The 23901-nt window shown below is 44.8% G+C and overlaps 1 protein-coding gene across 2 annotated transcripts; it reads left to right on the forward strand.

The window, feature by feature from the left end:
* Positions 1-550: 550 nt before the first annotated feature.
* LOC110492743 (protein SOGA1) lies at positions 551-22648 on the forward strand. 2 transcript variants are annotated; one of them, XM_021567203.2, is made up of 9 exons: positions 551-1534; positions 2234-2458; positions 15642-15800; positions 17664-17729; positions 17831-19015; positions 19143-19283; positions 19710-19796; positions 20622-21899; positions 22101-22648. In XM_021567203.2, the coding sequence occupies exons 1-9, from the start codon at positions 773-775 to the stop codon at positions 22269-22271; spliced, it is 4074 nt and encodes a 1357-aa protein (XP_021422878.2). In that variant the 5' UTR covers positions 551-772; the 3' UTR covers positions 22272-22648. The 2 variants fall into 2 exon arrangements, with proteins under 2 accessions (XP_021422878.2, XP_021422879.2); XM_021567204.2 differs by lacking the exon at positions 19710-19796.
* Positions 22649-23901: the final 1253 nt, after the last annotated feature.

Here is a 23901-nt window from a genome sequence, read left to right on the forward strand (position 1 = left end):
GACATTAGCCTTGAATTTGTTTTGCACAGAAGAATCTCTTGACCCTCCTACCATTATGTCCAATGGAAGAATAGTGATGCATGATGGGTATGATGGTCTACAGTGCCTCTCCGCGTACAAGACACTGAAAAAGGCCAGGATAACGGGTGTTATTTATAATCGCTGTATTAAATCACGTTATCTGATAGCCTGACAGGTGTGCGTTCAAGTGTCAGTGTTGCAAATGTTTTAATTTCTATTCTGGCCACGTGAGGGCGTCATTGATTTAATAAAAAAGAACATGCGCGCACTGGACCTCAGCAGACAGGGCTGAATTGAATAGGCCTCAGAATTGAGTAGGCCTACACACGTTGGATGGGCTTTTTCATTTTCTCATACATCTGTCCATAAATAATAGACTGTTTCCATGGCAAAATGTAGCCCATCACAGCAACTGAATAAATTAAAATTGGGATTCCAATGGCAATGCCATTGACGCACCCCATAATTTGCCACAGTGCACGAGTAAAAAATGGGCGGGGTGTGCTTAAATATCTGGCCCGGTTTAAATCAAGCACCACTTAATCGACTGACGGAAAGAAGGAGAGATCCACAGCGTACTTCACAGCGTTCATGCGCGCTCTGTGCGTAAAGTCTGGATTTTGGCTTCCACAGAAAATAGTTGTGGCAATTCTGTTTATTTTGTTGGACTCAACAAAACAACAAGACTTTATACATTAATTTAGGGAAATTCTTCGTTTTATGCACTCCTTTCAATAAAAAAGGACAAGAAATGAACAGCAGGGATGGTGACAGTCCCGTGCCAAAACAGGCGCACCGGGGACAAAGACAGCCCAAGGCGCAAAACGTTTTCAGCATGAAGAAGAATCGAACCCCATCGAGTGTGCAAACCAAAGATGCCCCAGGCTCATCCAGGTCAACCGGGACTATACGGCGCATCGTGGGCAAAGGGAATGAAATTAAATCGGAGAAAGGGACGTGTACAGGAAATGGCGTGCCATGCGTTACCGAGTGCCAAAATAATCAAATCACACTTAGGAAACTATCTGATGCCAGAAATGCTTCGGGGGATTTGAGCAAGGACTCAGATTGCGTCTTGGGGAAGCTATCATCATCGGACAGCAGTTCTGAAATGTCTGACTGCACGGAGGGATTTCGGACTGCATCAGAGGAAAACCAACTTTCTGCGGACACTCTGTCTCCAAGCAGCGAGACTGGATCAAGTGTTCGAGACGGAGATGCAAATAGTGACAGGTTGAGTGGGAATGCTCTAAACAGTGTTTCCGATATGAGTACTGGAGGCAACCCATTCACACGGATAGGCATATCACATGACAATTCCATCATGCATTCTGGTAGGGGTGGAAACCATCCCTGGACATCTCCTGGATGTGGAGGGTCTCTTCTTCCTTCGCTGAATGTCAGCGTAGCATCCCTGTCTTATTCAGAACTGACCGGGGAGCTCGTGGACGAGACGCACGAGGATCTTGTCAGAGAAAACGACGACTTGAGATCAGAAAATGAGTATTTGAAAGTAAGACGATTCACTTAATTGTCATGTCATTACCAGTAAAAACGAGGCCTTTTATTATTTAACACATTTCCTCAAGTCTTGACCCCCCTTTTCATAAAGAAAATAAGTTGAATATCGACTGATTTGAATAGAGTTTAATACTGAAGTGGACTATTGAAACATCAACGCAGTCACGCTCTTGACATTAGTTGTTGTCAGGGTAAGAGGGCCAGACTTTCCTTAGCAGAGCCGATTAAATATTGATGTAATTGGCCGTGTCAACCTTAATTACTTACACGTGACTGCAGGAGCAGCACGCTCACTCAAGGAGCATCAAAAGTCAATATCCACAGTGGGTGTGTATCCCAACCTGGGTTGTTCAAGGTTGCGGTAAAGCAAAACAAAAAGTAGAACCCTGCAAATTGATCTGGTACTGGTACTCCCGGAATCTTGCTTTTTAAAACTGCAACGTTTGAAAGGTCATTCGTCTACACTCGTTGTATTCGCTGCATGTGACAAATAAAATCAGATTTGATACACACACACAAACATTAGGCGCTTGACTAAGAAAAAAACGAATTAAACAGTTCCACCTTAAGAACTGACACTTGGTTGTGCATAAAGTCGCCTAATAAAGTAGCCTGATGATGATGGTGATACTGTTGTTGATGATGCTGCTGCTGATGCTGATTGAGATTATGTCTTTGGTGTCATGTCCAGGATGAGATGGAGGAGCTGCGCTGTGAGATGCTGGAGATGCGGGATCTGTTCCTGGAGGATGAGGTGTATCAGCTGCAGGAGCTGCGGCTGCAGCTGGAGCAGGCCAATAAGATGTGTCGCATCCTGCAGTACCGCCTCCGAAAGGCCGAGCGACGCAGCCTCAGGGTGGCCCAGACAGGCCAAGTGGACGGGGAACTAGTCCGCTCCCTGGAACACGACGTCAAGGTGAAGCATCTGTCTGTGTGTGTGTGTGTGTGTGGCTTTTCAGTTCAGCTAAACCTAGGTTATGGCAAAGTGGGGTGTGTAGAAATACACCCAACAGTTGAAGCTCATTTACTGGGTTTCTACACAATTTTGAAACACTAAAATGCTATTTGGAGAACCGCAAAAATAAACAAAAATGTCCCACAGACATTATCACTGCAATTAGGTTTATATTAGGTTTAAAGGTCTGTGGAATGGCGTGTACAATGTACTACTCAACCTCATCATACATAGTCAACATTGACTCATTTAGCCTACTTGTGGAACAGAGCATACAATGCAACATGAAATAGATGCATAATACACGCTATCAAGGCCGAATTCAAATACCGATATCAATGTGAAAGTAATCCGAGCTAAAAAAAAAGAAAAAAGAAGCTGACTGCGAATGCAAACTATGCCAGATAAATCCTAAACATGCATTTAAATAAAAGGTATACATCAAAGGAATGACTTAGTCCTACAATCGACAAGGATGCAGAAAGACAAACAAACTCAATCAAGGAATGAAGAAAAATGTGATACATCTTTTGGGCAGAGTTGAGTATCCTACAATGCTTATATGAAAATCATAACTGGCACGCAGATCTTTAGAAATTGTAGGATCAATTGTAAATTGTCACGCTAATGAAAAAGGTTGCAGACCCCTTGTCATAGGCTAAATGAAGTCACCCTTGTGGAACCACACATACAGTTTACTATAACAGCAGTGTCACTGTCTCTGGCACTTCCAACCAACATGTTGTAATCTGGGTGCTCATTCTATACAAATAAAAAGCTCTACATCCACACTATAGCTAAATAACTTAGCAATATTCAATTATGTTTTTCCAGCTAGATTGATCTGCTAGAATATCTCATTTTAATTCAGGAAGATGGACAAGCAAGACTGATAGAGTGAGAGGTGGAAACGCATTATACCAGAGGCAGGTAGGACTACACCAAGAAGTTAAAAAGGTTATCCCAACTAATCATTCATTAGCTGCATTATCTCAATTATCATTCTGTCACTGTATGACAATGCACATTTGTTAGCCTACAATTGTTATTGTCTTCGAAGTCCAAAATGTATTTTAGGGAAACGCTCTAAATAGCAAGTTGAAACCAAATGAAACCAAAATGACATTAGCCTACTGTGCGAATAAATGGAAATACAATTAGGTTTACAGTTATCACAACCTATATTTGAATAGCAATAAAACAGCTTTTGGTTTCGATTGGTCACGAAAAAGGAGGGCTCCCAATTCCCAATTAAATGAACCCCTGGCTATCAGATTACAACAAGGTTTGCAAGGCCAAGCTACATTTTTTCCCCCTGCTGCTACAGAAGGCTATATTGAACTGCTAATACAAGACTGTTAAAGGCACAGTGCACTGCTTTTGTGAAAAAGGTTTATTCATATTTTTTTTGCCCGATTTTTCAGGGGGTGCTTCAGCACTCCTTCTTTCTCGCAGCTATGTGTGCATGTGGAGTGCTCACTCAAAGCAACTTTTGATTTTCAGGCATCTTTCTCCTATAAGGATTGTACCCTCCATCTCTTGCTATGTTGCACAATGTTATCAGTGGAGTCGAGTGAGTCATTAGTATTCCAGTCAATGTAAAAACTCCCTTGAAAAGCCCCTTGAATGGCTGTACCAAATACCACTCTACTGTGTCATGAGTCCAAAACGTTTTAGAGCAACTGTACTGCTCACATCCTATGTCTTAGTTTTATAAGTGCACATTAAACTGTAATTACAGTATTTGACAATGTTATGGCTCGTAATTACAGTATTTAACAATGTTATGGCTCGTAATTACAGTATTTAACAATGTTATGGCTCAGCCAAATCCTGTCAGATGGGCTTCAAAATATTTGGAGTAGGTATTTTAATGAATCCTTGTGTGTGTGGCAGCTTTTGTTTGTGTTTATTTGTTGTGGTGGAAGTTGTGTGACAGAGACGTTAAATCAAGCACATAACAAAATAGTGCGTTGTTTGGATGACCCAACTGTTGAGTTGCAGGTATTGGGTCACTTAGTTGGGTTGTTAAAAAAAAACATATCAGAAGACTATAGGCGTGGCTTAGTAGGGACGTGGCTTTCAGATAGCTATTTTTGGGCACCTGTGATGAGATGAGGGCGCTGAGGAGAGCGCGTGTCTTGACGGTTCCTGCTCGACTTTCCTTTTTAAGGCTATTTTTGCATCAATTATTAGTTTGTTTGATCAGAATGTCCGTGCAATAGTTTTCTACGACTGAGAACACGTCTGGATCATGAATTGGAAGCTACAAACTTATCTCTCAGCCTCCCAGATCTAGAATACTACATTGGATTCTTTGTTCCCCCGCACAGCAAGCTTACCTGTTACTCCTGGCCGAGATGACCTAAGGCAATGCCGGCAACAAAGAAAAGGAAGGAAAGGGGGACTCCTAGCTAGGCTTAAAAGACGGCCTACACAGCCTCCTCTACCTAGTATCCTGCTGGCTAATGTCCAATCGCTGGAAAGTAAATATTGTGAACTCCGAGTAAGGCTGCAATCGCAGCGGGACATCAGGGAATCCTGTGTCTTTGCTTTTAGTGAGATGTGGCTTACGGACAATACCCTCGACTCTGCTAATCAACCAGATGGCTTCTCCATATTCCAAATGGATCAAACGGCAGCTTCTGGTAATAGTCGGGGGGGAGGGGTACGTTTCCTCATAAGCAATTGCTGGTGTACTGAAGTTGAACACATTGTGAGCTCCTGTTCAACCAACCTGGAGTTTCTTATGTTAAAATGCAGAACCCACTATATGCAGAGGGCATTCATGTGTGTTTTTATCACAGCTGTGTACATACCGCCACAAACAAACACCAAGGCACTCAATGAACTTTACAAGGTCATTAGCCAGCAAGAATCTCACCCGGAAGCAGTCTTTATTGTCACGGGTGACTTTTAACCAAGCCTGTCTAAAACAAATGTTCCCAAAATATCAATAACATGTATCCTGCCCCACAAGAGGATCCAGCAGGCTTGAACATGTATACACAAACATCCGTGACGCATACAAAGCCATCCCCTGCCCCCACTTCAGCCAATCAGATCATGTCTCCCTGTTCCTACTCCACACCTACAAGCAGCAAGACAAGAGGAAGCCACCAACACAGAGAAAAGTGAGGCGCTGTTGACAATGCTGATTGAGAGGATGTCTTTGGTGTCATGTCCAGGATGAGATGGAGGAGCTGCGCTGTGAGATGCTGGAGGATTGTTTTGAGAATACTGATTGGAATATGTTCAAAGATTCACCCACTCAGGACTCATCCATCAACATTGAGGAACACTGAGTGTACAAAACATTAAGAAAACCTTCCTAATATCGAGTTGAAAACGCACAAAAGAGTGAATGCTCACAAAGCCTCCGGCCCAGATGATATCCCTGGTCGCGTCCTCAGAGAGTGTGCTGACCAGCTGGTGGGCGTCTTCTTGGACATCTTCAACCTGTCCCTGTCCCAGGCTGTAGTCCCCACATGCTTTAAGGAGACCACCATCATCCCAGTGCCGAAGAAAAACAAAGTGACATGCCCAAATGACTAGCGTCCTGTAACGCTAACCTCGGTCATGATGAAGTGCTTCGAGAGGCTGGACATGGCCCACATCAAGGCCAGCATGCCAGGCTCATTGGATCCACTCCAATTTGTCTACCACTCCAACAGATCCACAGAAGATACAATTTCCATTGCTATTCACATGGCCGTAACACATCTGTTCATTGATTTCAGTTCAGCATTCAACACCATTGTTTCCTCCAAGCTCAACACCAAGCTCAGAGCCCTGGGTCTCGACACCACCCTCTGCAACTGGATCCTGGACTTACTGAAGGGCAGACCATAGGCTGTGAGGATTGGCAACAACACCTCCTCCACACCGACTCTTAACACATAGGCCCCCCAGGGGTGTGTCCTCAGTCCTCTACTCCCTGTTCACCCACGACTGCGTGACTTTGCATGACACCAACTCCATCATCCATTTTGCTGACGACACCACGGTTGTAGGCGAGTCAGCCTATAGGGAGAACCTAAGTGAACTGGCATTGTGTCATGACAACAACCTCTCCCTCAATGTCAGCAAAACAAAGGAGTGATTGTTGACTTCAAAAAGCAGAGGATGGAACATGCCCCAATCCACATGAACAGGACTGCAGTAGAGAGTCACAAGTTAAATTCCTCGTAATTGAGCACTTGTCATGGACCAACAACACCACCACTCTTGTCAAGAGAGCACAAACCTTCTTTTATGTCTATATTAGATTATGGGGATATTATCTAAATGCTTGCAGCAATGTCTACACTTAAACCACTAGATGCTGTTTTCCAGTGTGCGTATGTTAAGGTTGAACACTGACACTTTTTGTAGCTTAAACAAGGCTTACACAAGTGTATGAGTTCCTCACAAGCTTATGCATATCCAAATGTTGGGATAGTTACCACTTTGTTAGAATATGTAAATATACTGACCAAAAATATAAACACAACATGCAACAATTTCTAAGATTTTACTGAGTTACAGATAGTATAAGGAAATAAATCAATTGAAATACATTCATTAGGCCCTAATCTATCAATTTCACATGACTGTGAATACCGATATGCATCTGTTGGTCAAAGATACCTTAAAAAATGGTATCTCTGTGCATTCAAATTGCCATCGTTAAAATGCAATTGTGTTTGTTGTCTGTATCTTATGCCTTCCAATACCATACCTCCACCGCCACCATGGGGAACTCTGTTCACAACGTTGACATCAGCAAACCGCTCACCAACACGACTTCATACATGCGGTCTGCGGTTGTGATGCCGGTTGGACGTACTGCCAAATTCTCTAAAACGAAGTTGGAGGGTGCTTATGGTACAGAAATGAACATTAAATTCTCTGGTAACAGCTCTGGTGGATATTCCTGAAGTCAACGCTCCCTCAAAACTGTAGACATCTGTGGCAAAACTGAGCATTTTAGAGTGGCCTTTTATTGTCGTTCCAGCACAAGGTGCACCTGTGTAATGATCATGCTGTTTAATAAGTTTCTTGATATGCCACACCTTTCAGGTGAATGTATTGTCCTGGCAAAGAAGAAATACTCACTAACAGGGATGTAAACAAATTTGCGCACATCATTTGAGAGAAATAAGCTTTTTGTGCGTATGGAACATTTCTGGGATCTTTTATTTCAGTTAATGAAACATGGGACCAACACTTTACATGTTGCATTTATATTTTTGTTCAGTGCAATAATGTTATTCATTTAATATAAAAATGTATAATGTGCAAAAATATTAAAGAAAATGTTTATTTGTAATTTACAAATTTAACCTGATGAACAGGAATGACATTTACTCTCATTGGTGGGATTACCTGAAAGCCACGCCCCTAATAGGCCACACCTTCTGAAAATAATCTATGGATTACATTAAGCAGCTGCTGGGTCAACCCAGCATGAAGTGAATAAAACGCCAACTAATGGTTGAAATAGCCCATGTTTGGATAATCCAAACAACCCAACATCAAATCAAATCAAACTTTATTTGTCACATGCGCAAGAATACAACAAGTGTAGACTTTAGCGTGAAATACTTACTTAATTAACCAACAGCGCAGTTCAAGAAGAGGAAAATATTTACCAAGCAGACAAAAAAATAAGTTATAATAAAAGTAACACAATAAGAATAACAATAACGAGGCTATATACAGGGGGCACCAGTACCGAGTCAGTGTGAAGGTTATATACAGGGGGCAACGGTACCGAGTCAGTGTGGAGGTTATATACAGGGGCACCGGTACCGAGTCAGTGTGGAGGCTATATACAGGGGGCACCGGTACCGAGTCAGTGTGGAGGCTATATACAGGGGGCACCGGTACCGAGTCAGTGTGAAGGTTATATACAGGGGGCAACGGTACCGAGTCAGTGTGGAGGTTATATACAGGGGCACCGGTACCGAGTCAGTGTGGAGGCTATATACAGGGGGCACCGGTACCGAGTCAGTGTGGAGGTTATATACAGGGGCACCGGTACCGAGTCAGTGTGGAGGTTATTTACAGGGGGCACCAGTACAGAGTCAGTGTGGAAGTTACATACAGGGGGCACCGGTGCCGAGTCAGTGTGGAGATTATTTACAGGGGGCACCAGTACAGAGTCAGTGTGGAGGTTATATACAGGGGGCACCGGTACCGAGTCAGTGTGGAGGCTATATACAGGGGGCACCGGTACCGAGTCAGTGTGGAGGCTATATACAGGGGGCACCGGTACAGGCTAGTTGAGGTAATCTGTACATGTAGGTGGGGGCGAAGTGACTATGCATAGATAACAAACAAACAGCGAGTGTACCAAAGGGATCACCAGTGGGGGTCAATGTAAATTGTCCGGTGGCAATTTGATGAGTTGTTCAGCAGTCTTATTGCTTGGGGGTAGAAGCTGTTGAGGAGCCTTTTGGGCCTAGACTTGGCGCCGGTACCGCTTGCCGTGCGGTAGCAGAGAAAACAGTCCATAACTTGGGTTACTGGAGTCTCTGACAATTTTATGGGCTTTCCTCTGACACCCCCTATTATATAGGTCCTGGATGGCAGGAAGCTTGGCCCCAGTGATGTACTGGGCCGTTCGCACTACCCTCTGTAGCGCCTTACGGTCAGGTGCTGAGCAGTTGCCATACCAGGCGGTGATGCAACCGGTCAGGATGCCCTCGATGGTGCAGCTGTAGAACCGTTTGAGGATCTGGGGACCCATGCCAAATCTTTTCAATCTCCTGAAAGGGGAAAAGGTTTTGTTGTGCCCTCTTCACGACTGTCTTGGTATGTTTGGACCATGATCGTTTGTTGGTGATGTGGACACCAAGGAACTTGAAACTCTCGACCCGCTCCACTACAGCCCCGTCTATGTTAATGAGGGCCTGTTCGGCCCGCCTTTTCCTGTAGTCCACGATCAGCTCCTTTGTCTTGCTCACATTGAAGGAGAGGTTGTCCTGGCACCACACTGCCAGTTCTCTGACCTCCTCCCTATAGGCCGTCTCATCTTTGTCGGTAATCAGGCCTACCACTGTTGTGTCTTAATGATGGTGTTGGAGTCGTGTTTGGCCACGCAGTCGTGGGTGAACAGGGAATATAGGAGGGGACTAAGTACACACCCCTGAGGGGCCCCAGTGTTAAGGATCAGCGTGGCGGACGTGTTGTTGCCTACTCTTCTTACCACCTGGGGGCGGCCCGTCAGGAAGTCCAGGATCCAGTTGCAGAGGGAGGTATTTAGTCCCAGAGTCCTTAGCTTAGTGATGCATAGAATTATGGTCAGATTTGCCAAATGGAGGGCGGGGAGAGCTTTGTATGCATTTCTGTGTGTGGAGTAAAGGTGGTCTAGGATTTTTTTTCCCCCTGGTTGCATGCTGGTAAAAATGTGGTAAAACTGATTTAAGTTTGCCTGCATTAAAGTCCCCGGCCACTAGGAGCGCCACTTCTAGGTGAGGATTTTCTTCTTTGCTTATGGTCTTATAGAGTTGGTTGAGAGCGGTCTTAGTGCCAGCTTCGTTTTGTGGTGGTAAATAGACTGCTACGAATAATACAGATGAGAACTCTCTTGGTAGGTAGTGTGATCTACAGCTTATCATATGATACTCAGGCGAGCAATACCTCGAGACTTCTTTAATATTAGACATCGCTCACCAGCTGTTATTGACAAAAAGACACACACCCCCACCCATGTCTTACCAGAGGTAGCGTCTCTGTTCTACCGGTGCATGAAAAATCCCGCTAGCGCTATATTGTCCATATCTCCATTCAGCCACGTCTCGTGGATGTTACAGTTTTTAATGTCCTGTTAGGATAATCTTAATCATAGGTCATCAATTTTATTTTCCAATGAATGGAAGGGAGTGGGAGTTTACTCGCTCGCTTCAGATTTTCAGGTCCCTTTTCTGGCGTATTTTCTTCACGCAAAAGGCGTGGATCCCGGCCTGTACCAGTGAAAGCAGGATATCCCCTACATGCGTGAATATGTAGGGATATTCACGCAACCCAACTGGCTGGGTCAGAATAACCCAGTGTGTGTTCTGTCCAATATTTACCCAATGCTGGGTTACCAAATAACCCAGCAGATCACTGTGGAAAGTTTACTGGTATGTGGGCTGATTCCTCTGTTGGAGGTTGAAATGCTGATTTTATTTGCACAGCTGTGTGTTGTAATAGAATACCAACCAGCCGCATGGCAGTGAATTTGATACCCTTGGCTTCCCCCTTCACTCCTTACATTTTTCAAACACATGGATTTTCTCTTTCTGTGTGTTACCACCAAGTTTAAAAAGTAGATATTTTAACAAAAGTATAGTATCTGTGTTTAATACATTTTCTCGTTGGGAGAATGAATATCTTCCACAATATAATAATTTAGGGGGAAATTCCAACCCGAGTTAAGTGCGTGCAAATTAAACGTAATTCCCTTTTTATGCACTTTTCTCTATATGAGTATTCTGACCTTGAACTTAAAGGGATACTTCAGGATTTTGGCAATAAGGCCCTTTTATCCACTTCCCCAGAGTCAGATGAACTCGTGTATAACATTTTTATGTCTCGGTGTGCAGTTTGAAGGAAGTTGCTAAGTAGCCCTAGAGCAATTGCTAACTAGCGTTAACACAACGGACTGAAAGACCTCCAGGCATTGCGCTAACACTAGTTAGCATTGCCTCACAAAATTACCTCTAACTTCCTTCATACTGGACAAAGAGACATAAAAATGGCATCCACGAGTTCATCTGACTCTGGGGAAGTGTATAAAAGGGCCTTATTGCCAAAATCCTGAAGTATCCCTTTAAGCATGAGAACATCATGCTTTTCACCAGCTATTCGTTTGGGGTGGAGATCGAATAAATGAAGTTGTAGCTGAGGTGTGTCTACAGATACACCCTATTCTGATCTTAATTCCCTAATAATTCCACTACCTTTACATGCTTTGAAACCATAAATAAGGTCTATCGAACCTACCGGTTCCAAGTGGAAATAGCATCTACTTTATTTTTTCCTGATCGAAATAAGACCATTCTCCATGCACTATAATGTCAAATCAACATAAACTAAAATGTTATTGGTCGTATACACATATTATCAGATGTTATTACGGGTGTAGCTAAATGCTTGTGTTCCTAGCTCCATCAGGGCAGTAATATCTAACATTACACACACATTTTAAATAATTAAGAAATATAGAAATATTAGAACAAGCAATGTCAGAGTACATATACACAGTACCAGTCAAAAGTCTGGACACCACTACTCATTCCAGCGGTTTTCTTTATTTTGACTATTTTCTACATTTTACAATAATAGTGAAGACATCAAATCTATGAAATAACACATATGGAATCATGTAGTAACCAAAAAAGTGTTAAACAAATCAAAATATGTTTTATAATTGAGATTCTTTAAAGTAGCCACACTTTGCCTTGATGACAGATTTGCACACTCTCGGTGTGAAAAACAACTCATCAATCTACACACTACACCATAATGACAAAGCGAAAACAGGTTTTTAGACATTTTTGCACATTTATAAAATAAAAAAACAGAAATAACTTATTTACGTCACTATTCAGACCCTTTGCTATGAGACTTGAAATTGAGCTCAAGTGTATCCTGTTTCCATTGATCATCCTCAAGATGTTTCTAAAACTTTATCGGAGTCCAGCAGTGGTAAATTCAATTGATTGGACATGATTTGGAAAGGCACACATCTGTCTATATATGGTCCCACAGTTGACAGAGCAAAAACCAAGACATGAGGTTGAAGGAATTGTTCGTAGAGCTCCGAGACAAGATTGTGTTGAGGCACAGATCTGGGGAAGGGTACCAAAAAATGTCTGCAACAATGAAGGTCCCCAAGAACACAGTGGCCTCAATTATTCTTAAATGGAAGAAGTTTGGAACCACCAAGACTCTTCCTAGAGCTGGCCCCCCAACCAAACTGAGCAATTGGGGGAGAAGGGCTTTGGTCAGGGAGGTGACCAAGAACCCAATAGTCACTCTGACAGAACTCCAGAGTTTCTCTGTGGAGATGGGAGAACCTTCTAAAGGACAACCATTTCTGCAGCACTCCACCAATCAGGCCTTTATGGTAGAGTGGCCAGACGGAAGCCATACCTCAGTAAAAGGAATATTAAAGCCCACTTGGAGTTTGCCAAAAGGCACCTAAAGTCCATGAGAAACAAGATTCTCTGGTCTGATGAAACAATATTGAACTTTTTGGCCTGAATGCCAAGTGTCACATCTGGAGGAAACCTATCACCATCCCTAAGGTGAAGCATGGTGGTGGCAGCATCATTCTGTGGGGATGTTTTTCAGCGGCAGGTACTGGGAGACTAGTCAGGATTGAGGGAAAGATTAACGGAGCAAAGTACAGAGAGATCCTTGATGAAAACCTGCTCCAGTGCGCTCAGGACCTCAGACTGGAGCGAAGGTTCACCTTCCAACAGGACAACACTAAGCACACAGCCAAGACAATGCAGGAGTGGTTTCGGGACAAGTCTCTGAATGTCCTTGAGTGGCCCAGCCAGAGTCTGGACTTGAACCTAATCGAACATCTCTGGAGAGACCTGAAAAATAGCTGTGCAGCGACACTCCCCATCCAACCTGACAGAGCTTGAGAGGATCTGCAGAAAAGAATGCGAGATATAATGGGAGAAATACCAGTGTGCCAAGCTTGTAGCGTCATACCCAAGAAGAAGACTTGAGGCTGTAATCACTGCCAAAGGTGCTTCAACAAAGTACTGAGTCATGGATCTGAATACTTATGTAAATATGATATTTACATTTCTAAAAAACAGTTTTTGCTTTGTCATTATGGGGTATTGTCTGTAGATTGATGAGGGAAAAAACAATTAAATAATTTTAGAATAAGGCTATAATGTAACAAAATGTGGAAAATGTCAAGGGGTCTGAATACTTTCCGAATGTACTCTATATGTATGTGGACGCAACCTTCAAATTAGTGGATTCGGCTATTTCAGCCACACCTGTTGCTGACAGCTGTATACAATTGAGCACACCGCCATGCAATCTCCATAGACAAACATTGGCAGTAGAATGGCCTTACTGAAGTGATAGGACACACATGCTTACAGAACGGGACCGGCAAGTGCTGAATTTCATAGCGCATAAAAATGGTCTGGTCCTTGGTTGCAACACTCACTATCGAGTTCTAAACTGCCTCTGGAAGCAATGTGAGCACAATAACTGTTCGTTGGGAGCTTCATGAAATGGCTTTCCATGGCCGAGCAGCTGCACACAAGCCTAAGATCACCATGCGCAATGCCAAGCGTCAGCTGGAGTGGTGTGAAGCTCGCCGTCATTGGACCCTGGAGCAATGGAAATGTGTTCTCTGGAGTGATGAATCACGGTTCTCCATCTGACAGTCCGACTGGGGAATCTGGGTTTGGCAGATGCCAGGAACCCGCTACCTGCCCCAATGCATAGTGCAACTGTAAAGTTTGGTGGAGGAAAAATAATGGTCTGGGGCTGTTTATCGGGCTAGGCCCTTTAGTTCCAGTGAAGGGAAATCTTAACGCTACAGCATACAATGACATTCTATACAATTCTATGCTTCCGACTTTGTGGCAGCAGTTTGGGGAAGGTCCTTTCCTGTTTCAGCATGACAATGCCCCCGTTAACAAAGCGAGGTCCATACAGAAATGATTTGTCGAGATTGGTGTGGAAGAACTTGACTGGCCTGCACAGAGCCCTGACCTAAACCCCATCGAACACCTTTAGGATGAATTGGAAAGCAGACTGGGAACCAAGCCTAATCGCCCAACATCAGTGCTCAACCTCACAAATGTTCGTGGCAGAATGAAAGCAAGTCCCAGCAGGAATGTTCCAACATCTAGTGGAAAGCCTTCCCAGAAGAGTGGATTCTGTTATAGCAGCAAAGGGGGGGCCCAACTCCATATTAATGCCCATGATTTTGGAATGAGATGTTCAATGAGACTTTTGGTCATGTAGTGTAGGTGTCCTTCCTTTCCAGGTGGGAGAGGGCAGTGTAGAGTGCAATAGAGAGTGTGTCATCTGTGGATCTGTTGGGCCGGTGTGTGGGATGATGGTGTTGATGTGAGCCATTGCACATGACTTTCAAGGGACTATGATGGTGTGCTTGAAACATGTAGGTATTACAGACTGGGTCAGGGAGAGGTTGAAAATGTCAGGGAAGACACTTTCAGCGGATGCTCTGATCACGCACCCTGGTAATCTGTCTGGCCTTGTGAATGTTAACCTGTTTAAAGGTTTTGCTCACATCAGCTACGGGAGTGCGAAATCACACAGTCACCCGGAACAGCTGGTGCGCTCATGCATGGTTCAGTGCTGCTTGCCTTGAAGTAAGCATAGAAGGCATTTAGATCCTCTGGTAGGCTCGACATCACTTGGCAGCTCGCGGACGGGTTTCCCTCTGTTATAGTTTTCAAGCCCTGCCACATTCGACGAGCGTCAGAGCCGGCATAGTAGGATTCTATATTAGTTCTGTATTTAATCTTTGCCTGTTTGATGGCTCGTCGGAGGGAGATTTCTTATAAGCGTCCGGATTAGTGTCCCTCTCCTTGAAAGCAGCAGCTCTAGACTTGAACTTAGTGCAGATGTTGCCTGTAATCCATGGCTTCTGGTTGGGATGTACACACGGTCACTGTGGGGACGACATCGTCGATGCACTTATTACTGAAGCCGGTGACTGATGTGGTAAACTCCTCAATGTTATCGACTGAATCCATATTCCAGTCTGTGCTAGCTAAACAGTTCTGTAGTTTAGCATCTGCTTCATCAGACCACTTTTGTATTGAACACATCACTGGTACTTCCTGTTTGAGTTTTTGCTTGTAAGCAGGAATCAGGAGGATAGAGTTATTGTCAGATTTGCAAAAGGCTTTTAGGTGTTTCTGTGTGTGATCACAGGTTGCCCCTCCAGTGATGTTTCATTCACCTTATTACATCAATGACGACATCAATAACAGTGTTGTTGTTCTTTAGGCTAATATCTGAGAAAGGACCTTTTGTTTTCCAATAAAAAATCTACGAAATGAATGCACTACTACGACAATAACGACCGCTAATGAAGGCAGTTATAGTGAGGACAATTATTGTCAGTCATTGCTTTATCAGGTTTTTCTGTTTACAGGTAGCAAAGAGTGTATCCCTCCGCCTACACAATGAGTTGGAGTCAGTGCAGAAGAAGAACTCCCGGCTAGAGTGGGAGAATGAGGCACTGCGGGAGATGCAGCAGGAGCTGGAGGTGGCGAAGCAAGTTCTGCAGGCCGAGATGGAGAAAGCCAGAGAGGTACTACTATTTTTATACACCCCCATCAACTACTACTATCTACCACCCACTGTATTAGTTTAACCCACTGCCCTCAGTGGTATCCTTTTAAACATAACCCCACCATTAACCCACAGTGCTCTGGTCCAGAGTCCTATTTCTTCATATACTAGTATATACACTACAGCTGCCCCATCTCACCCAGATTGGTACTCCCCCATCATCCTGCTGTCACTCTGAAGTGAGGTGACACATGACCCTGACTGGATCCTAGGGCTTTGCTGGGATGAAGAATGAGGACATTGCTAGCAGCTGACTGCTGGGCGGTGGGTGTGGTAGAGGGGTGTGGCATGTAGGAGGCTGAACATGGGGGGCACAGCTGACATTCTTCTCACCAGGCAACCTGGTATCAGGGCATTTCATATTATTCTGTACATAAATCCGAGACTCCATTTCGTATTATATGTTACGTTTGGTATGATTACATAAGACAGATGGTTACTTAACCCTTTTAGCTAACCCTCAACCCTAACAACTCCTTTAGCTAACCCTTCCCATTACCCTTTAACCTAACTCATAAATTTAACCCTAACCTTAAGCCTAGCTGACATTAGCGAGCTAGCTAAAGTTAGCCACCTAGCTAGAATTGGTAATATAATATGAATTGTAATTTGTAACATATCATATGAAATGGGTGATGGACATCCACAAACGAATACACACCATACCAAATGTAACATATCATACTAAACGGAGTGTCCTGGATTTATGTACAGAATGATACAAAATTCTCTGAGACCAGGTTGCACCAGGGACTAGAGCGAGAAAGAAAGATGGACCAAAATAGAGCAATAGCTCTCTCAAGACTCCCCTCTCCCTCTCCTATGGTTATTTTAAGCATGGGTAAATCTGGGTCAGGAGGATGTATTACAGCATCAAAATTAGTGGTTTAGGTCCTGGCATGTTGGCATACTATCACTGAATGTCATCAACTGGTGGCCATGGAGGAGCCCAGGTCTTTTATTATAGTGCAGTGCAGTCCATCAACACGTGCTTTAGTTTAATCCAGGATTCAGTGCTTTGGCATCAGCTCAGCTGCTACTCCCTCTGATCCTGACTAGGAAATCTACTTAGATTACCTAATCTGGGCAGACAAGTACAAGGGAAGCTAGTCAACATGGAAGAACTGCTGTTACTGCAAGTTGTCTGTGTGGTTTGCTGCCATGCTTATGGAACTGAATCCAGAAGGGTAGAAATGACTCACATAATATTTATATATAAAATACAGAATCATACAGTACTACTGGCAATTATAGTTTTTTCACTATTCACTGCCTCTGGTTCGTTCATTTACAGACCAACAGATAGGGTTAGGTTAATGTGCTTATTTATTCGTAATTCCCACTGCAACGCCTCAGTAAGATTATTATTTTTAGTTCTTTTAACCTCTGACCCCTGCCTGCCAACAGACAAAGCTGCAGACAGCGACTGACACGGTGACACCAGCCTACATTCATTTCATACTCAGCTCTGTAAACATACCAACTCATACATGAAATGTTGCACTCTGATGGAACTTTCTAAGAGAGAGAAAAATAGTGAGTTTGTGTACATATGTACTTTGACTCTCTTGGTTTGTGTCTCTTGGACACTGCAGATGCTGTGAGAAAACACTGATTTCCTGTCAGAATGTCTATATGAAGGTCAAAGACAGACAGACAGGAAGGAGACAGGAGAGGAGAGCTGAAAGAAAGAGGGGTTCATTGTTGGATGACATTTGACAAATATATCTTCTCCTCCGTCATGTTTTCATTGGGTGGTAACGACGCTGTGAATACTACTGTCGAATCTTCAACATTCTTTGACATTTGTTCTACTCCACAGAGTTCTTTGAAGAGAAAAAATGTCAGATCACCAACCAACAAGACTGAGAAGAAGCTGTCGTCTCAGGTAAAAGTTTAATGTTATTATCATGTTATTAGCATCTTAAATAGCTTACGACGGCATATCACAAGTAGGATTCTTTATGTCTGTGTGATTTGACTCCTCAGGATGACAGTGCTGATCTGAAGTGCCAGCTCCACTTCGCCAAGGAGGAATCATCTCTCATGTGCAAGAAGCTGGCCAAGATGGTGTCGGAGAGTGAGGGCATGCGTGAGGAACTGGCAAAGTTCCGCTCAGCCTACGGAGACGTAGACGCTGCTGCCCACTCCTCTGAGGAGTCCCCGCACACCAGGGAGGCAGAGGTCAAGGTTCACCTGCGGCTGGTGGAGGAGGAAGCAACGCTCTTGAGCCGCCGTATCGTAGAGCTGGAGGTGGAGAACCGTGGCCTCCGGGCGGAGATGAGCGACATGAGGGATAGTGGAAGAGTAGGAGGAGAGGAGGAAGAGGAGTCATTGCAGGAAGGTGTCGGGGAACATGGGGATTTACCACCAGCCCATCTTAGGGATGCAGAGGAAGGTGAAAGGGGTTTGACAATGGAGTACATCCAGTTTGAGGAGGTGGCGAGGGAGAGACAGAGGAGATGCGTGATTAAGTGTTCTCAGGAGGAGGTGATTGAAATACAGCATAGAGACCAATCCCAGACAGAGAGGCTGGGTCCCCTCAAACAGATCCCTCGAGAGGGGCCTGTAGGTGGGGAACGGGAGCCCCTGGACAACCAGCAGAGTGATACATGCAGAGGCAGTGTTGCCAATGCCTTGAATGTGAAACATCATGAGGCCCTCCTTGCCTTGCGAGATCATGCCTGCCTTGTGACTTCAGCTATCCAACTTCTTGCCTCACCAACCCAAAATGGCCACAGGTCCCCTGCCTTATCTCCCCACCTCCCCCGGGCAAAGTCTTACCCTCAGGGTAAAGCCCAGCCTCTGGCTCTGGACCCACTCATGCAAGGCCACCTGTATGAGGCTCTGGAGCTTCTGAAGGCCATGCTGTTGGCCTTAATTGTGAGGGTGGAGAGCCTGGTGACACCAGGAGGACAGTTGAGGGTTGACGGGGATCCCATCACCATCCCCTCCCTGGCTGATCAGGAAACAAAGAACAACACAGAGGTCTTAGCCAAGCATGAAAATGGCGAAGGCCTGTGCACAGTAGTGCTAAAGGAGAAAGTGAAATGGGCAACACAGTCAGACCACCTGGACAGCTGCATGGACCCCATGATGCAGCTGACCTTAAAGATGCTCTGGGTCCTCCATCAGCACTGTCTGAGGAAGGGATCTGGCCTGGGGGACAAGGAGGTATGAGAGGAGGGCAATGTAGGGGAACATGAATTGCAACATACTGTAACTGAAATGTTCATATATAATTTTCTTTCTGCAAGTAATCATGAAAGCCAAGATTATGTTTTACTGTTGGTTTTTGCAGAGCAGAGATCCCACGACCATGTCTATGCTACACGGGCTGCTGCAGTATTTGGGTACAGAGCTGCAGGACTCAGAGGACAGTATAGCAGGACAGGATTCCAAGGCCACATGGGCATCAGACTGGAACGGCTTAATCTCCAAGGTAAGCTAATGCTACTGTCACGCTGTGGGCTCAGCCTATGAAGTGACTGTCCAATTACATACGTCGATATGACTGTGATATGGTACTTAAAGGGCAATTCCACCACTTTGAAACCTCATATCCTTCATCTCCAGCACCAGGGAAATATCTTTCTTTTCTTTCTCCCCACGTTTTGATGAACACTTTGTAACTTTAGATGTTTTACTACAAAACATAGAAACCCGCCGTTTTCACATATGTAGACACGGGTATTGTGCTGGAGATATTGAATATGAGGTTGAAAAGTGGCCCTTTAAGTACATTGTCCCGTAGAATGAGGGATACACCGCTGTTATGTTCGAAGGCAAGGAGGGGATCAGACAGATATCCTGATTCTGAGTAATCATCACAGACTGTAATACCTTCCCATTCCTTGTAATAACTCAGATGGAGTGCAACACTGGTAAGACTAGGGCACAGGGTTATTCAGTCCAGCCAAGTCACCCTATGGACACACAGAGTGAGATGACTGAGGTAAGGAAGTCTTTTGTTCATCTGTCCTGTGTTGTGTTTGGTAGCATGTGATGGGATGTGGTTCAGCAGTAAGCCCAGCTGATGGCCTCTATCTGGCAGGGCTTCCCCCTGGCCTGCCTGCAATCAGTACAGCCATCATAAGATCAATTGTGCCATAGTATTTAGGCTAAGCTCTTGTGGGGGCTACTGCCAAAAGCAGCACTGCTGGACCGGCATGTGCATTGACGACATCACAAGACTCAGACAGAGACAGAGGGGGGAAATGTGTGAGCAAGAAAATGAGAGCAAGGAAGGAAAAAGGAGAGAGAAAAGGAGAAAGAGGGTGAAAGGGAGAAAGAGGGTGATAACAAGCAGAGTGTGGGAGAGAAACTTGGAATGAAGTGTGGGTAGAAAAGAAACGCCTTGAACTCGTAACTCACTCTACTTCCTGAGCTTGTGGTCTGAGGATAGTTGTCCAAAGACAATAGTAGGCTACATTTCGATCGTAAAACCCTCACATTCTGTTTATCCTATGTACGTCTATAAATGTGCAAAATGCTAAACAGGGAAGTGGTTTCTCCCACCACATGTTGAATGATAACTTAAAACAGGTTTCTGGTCTCCATGATTACATTTTAATGTATAGAATATTATTTTCCTGGCAAACACAATAGCAATTTAAATCAAATAAAAACTATTGCAAGTATTTTAGCTGTTGCCAGGAGAAAGACAGAAATGCAAGTCAAGGCCCAGTGAGTCTGTGACATTTTTTTTTTACATGGCTGTTTTCCATGTGTTTCTCTGTTCTTTCCACCATAATCTGCAGAGACTCTTATTTCTTCACAGACAGGAAATAAGATCAGACCAGAAAGTTCTACATTTGGGTCCAATAAGAAGAACTGGTGCTATCTCAGCCATGAGGCAGCTCAGTTGGACAGAGGGGACCCGTTTAAGACCTGGGACCATCCCATCATGCCCCCGAGCTTCCGCAATCTGCACTTGGACCAGTTGTCCCTGGACAGGAGCCACACTGCCCCAGAGAAGACCGTCCTCCGCATTTACTACAGTCCCCTGTCTGCAAGGAGAGTCCATCTGGTTCATCTGAGGCACAGCTCCAACACTGATAGAAATGGTACTACCAGTGTAATCTCCACCAGACTTAGTACGTCCCAAAGCTCTCTCACTCCCCTATGTCTGAGGCTCTCCGCTAACTTAAGCGACGACATGAAGGAGATGACAGCTAGCTTACGACAGGCAGTTCACTCCAGTTCGCCAGAGAGGAGGAAGGGGAGGGTGATCATGAGTGGGGGGTGGACGGTGGATGTGGCCACCTCAGGGACTCAGACCCAGATGCACCCACAGATGGTGAGTGTGGGTATACAGACGGATGGGTCCTACAGTATAGGTGCAGTGAGAGCCTCCCCTTCACGGCTTTCTGCCCGTGCTCAACAGATTTCTACTTCCCTGGAGAGGCTCCCAGGTAGGACAGAAAGGCCCAAGTCTGGCTCCACCTCCCCAAAACTGTATCGCAGACACTCTGCCTCTGCATCTTCCATCTCCCCCTCCTGCTCTTTCCCTTCTTCCACAACTGGTTTCACCACCACCATGTCCAACACCACAACCCCCAACTCCTCCACCGCCTCCTCTGCCACCCCAGGCAGCGAGCGTATTTTATGGGGCTTGTCCCATCGTGGTCCAGCTGGGTCGACATGGGCCCGCCCCACCAATCCCAGAGCCGGTCCAGGGCTTGTCCACCATAGTACAGTAAACAGTGAGTTGAGCAGTGGTGGAAACACTAAACCCACCAGCAAACCTGCCGGGGCCAACCGGTACGGCCTAGTCACTGAGTTCCTACGCAAAATGAGTGGTCGGGCAGACAAGCCAGCCCCAGCATCAGCATCAGGCGGGGGTCAGAAGGGGAAATGCAGTCCAACTCATAAAACCCTAGAGCGAGGGCCCTCTCGTCCCCCTGCTGCACCAGTACACAGGAACGACAATGTCACCAGGATTGTGAACCAGAGGTTCATGAAGCAGAGAGAGGAAGCGTGCCGGGGCCATATATGCCCCAGTCAGAACCAGGCTGTCAGAAAAGAACCGAGCCTGGAGAGTAACGTGACACTGGAGGTAAGTACAGTAGGCCTGCCCAACACAGGATCCACACACTGAATACATACTGAACTAGTGGCTAATGTATGTTATTCCACATAACATACTAGTTTGCTTGCTTGGTTTAGACATAAATGATCAAATATACCCAATAAATGAACATGCTATCACAGTCTCTTTCATTATCTCCCTCCCTCCCTCCGTCTTTCCCTCTCTCAGGATAGGAACTATGAATGTAGCAGTTCCAAGTCCTTGTCCTTCTGCTTCGCCCGATCATCTCGCTCCTCCACCCAACGAAACGCCTTGACCCCGACCAAGCTCCAGCGACATAGATACTCCTCTGCTGTCAACGGTGGTGGGTCAGGAGAGCCCAACTCCAACTGTGAATGAGGGGGTGGAGGCAGTAACACATTGACACCACTGGACAGCTGATAAAGATTACGAGGGACATGGTGAATCCAAGGCCTGGAATGTTCTGAAATTCTGCATTCAGCAGTCAGGATGAAGGGACAGGATGGAAGTACTTTAGAAGCCATTATGATAAGGGTTGCAGTTATTTCAGATACATACATGCCTATTATTTGTGCTCGAATTCGTAGTTTTCTTCCAGTTCAGCCCATGGCACTTCATCCTTTTACAATATGCAACAACCTTTTTTGGATCCACCAAAGCAGTTAAAGTTGTCAGTAGTCATTGATTTTGTATTAGCTTATAGAACTAAATAATATTTTGTATGAATATTGTCAGAATGAATAAACTATACTATGCTGAACTGTAATTCATGTTGTCCATGCTTGTAGTGCACATACTGTACTGTCGTCCTGTGGCTGTCTGTTAACCCTCTGGGTCAGTTGAGCTCATCTGTCACAAATTCATGACATATAAGAGCAAAGTTGACAGTTCACCTTGAGACCTACCTCGGCCACAGGCACGTGGGTCTTAAAATAGGATAGGGTATATGGCCAGCTGCAGCCATCACTACAGACACCCTGGTTCATTTCCAGGCTGTATCCCAACCGGCCGTGATTGGGAGTCCCACAGGGCGGCGCACAATTGGCCCAGCGCCATCTGGGTTTGGCCTGGGTAGGTTACATAAAAGAACAAAAACATTTAAATGTAAAAAATCATAGAGAGATGATGCACCACCCTCTTGCAGTTACTCAAGGCCTTGCGGTGCCACTCCAAGGTGTGGCTGGCAGCTGGCTTTGTTCGGGGGCAGGGTCACTCAACCACACCATAGTGTCACATTTTTGCTTACCATGAACTTTTCCCCTTTCTCAAAAGCTCAAACTGCATTTTTATCTTCCATAAGTAGCGGAACCCATGACGGGCCAAACGAAAGAAGACAGGAAATCAACAACAATACTTAAATTCTTCAATAGGGGAGCGCTCTATATATTTGTCCTGTTGTTTCTAACCTGACCCTCTTATTTCTCTTCCCTTTCACAAGAAAACAGTTGACTCAGATACATTGCTGTAGTAGACGAAAGTATATATTTTCAGATTTCAATAAGTCTCAGCTTCACAAAAGGCAATAATATTCTCCACGTGGAATGGAGTCTGTACAGTCGGTTTGATTCATATGACTGCAAGAGGGGGATCAGAATTTCTAGAGTGGTTTGAAGAATCTTCAGGGTCCCAGCGGGGAAACAGCTTTTTCAATTCATATTTTACAATCGGTACGTTCTGCTGCTGACCTTTTGGCATTTCTTTAAGTACCACTGGTGGGACCTCAGCAAACACCGATGCAACCCTCTCATTCGACGAAGTGACCCGGCTGGTCCAAGCAGGAGAGGAGGTCCCAGGCCTGTCAAAGCTGGACATGAAACCTGATAACCAAACTCCAACTCTCTCTCAAATGGAGAGGAGACCTAAACCCCAGGAGAACTCTTAGACACACATGGCTTGTACATATGACTTTTTCCCTCAAACTCTCCACATTTTTTGAGATATTTTTTTTTTTTTTAATATCTTCTAAACGTGCAATAAAAAAAAATCTATGCGCTCTTCACCATTTCAT

This window comes from Oncorhynchus mykiss, chromosome 16 (assembly GCF_013265735.2).
Source record: "Oncorhynchus mykiss isolate Arlee chromosome 16, USDA_OmykA_1.1, whole genome shotgun sequence".
NCBI classification, from domain to species: domain Eukaryota; kingdom Metazoa; phylum Chordata; class Actinopteri; order Salmoniformes; family Salmonidae; genus Oncorhynchus; species Oncorhynchus mykiss.

Bases quoted from the DNA above. Each gene is read 5' to 3' on its own strand.
- LOC110492743 (XM_021567203.2), top strand. From the start codon at position 773: ATGAACAGCAGGGATGGTGACAGTCCCGTGCCAAAACAGGCGCACCGG. The intron at 19,016-19,142 runs GTATGAGAGGAG...TGGTTTTTGCAG, and splicing joins CTGGCCTGGGGGACAAGGAG to AGCAGAGATCCCACGACCAT. The intron at 19,797-20,621 runs GTAAGGAAGTCT...ATTTCTTCACAG, and splicing joins CACAGAGTGAGATGACTGAG to ACAGGAAATAAGATCAGACC.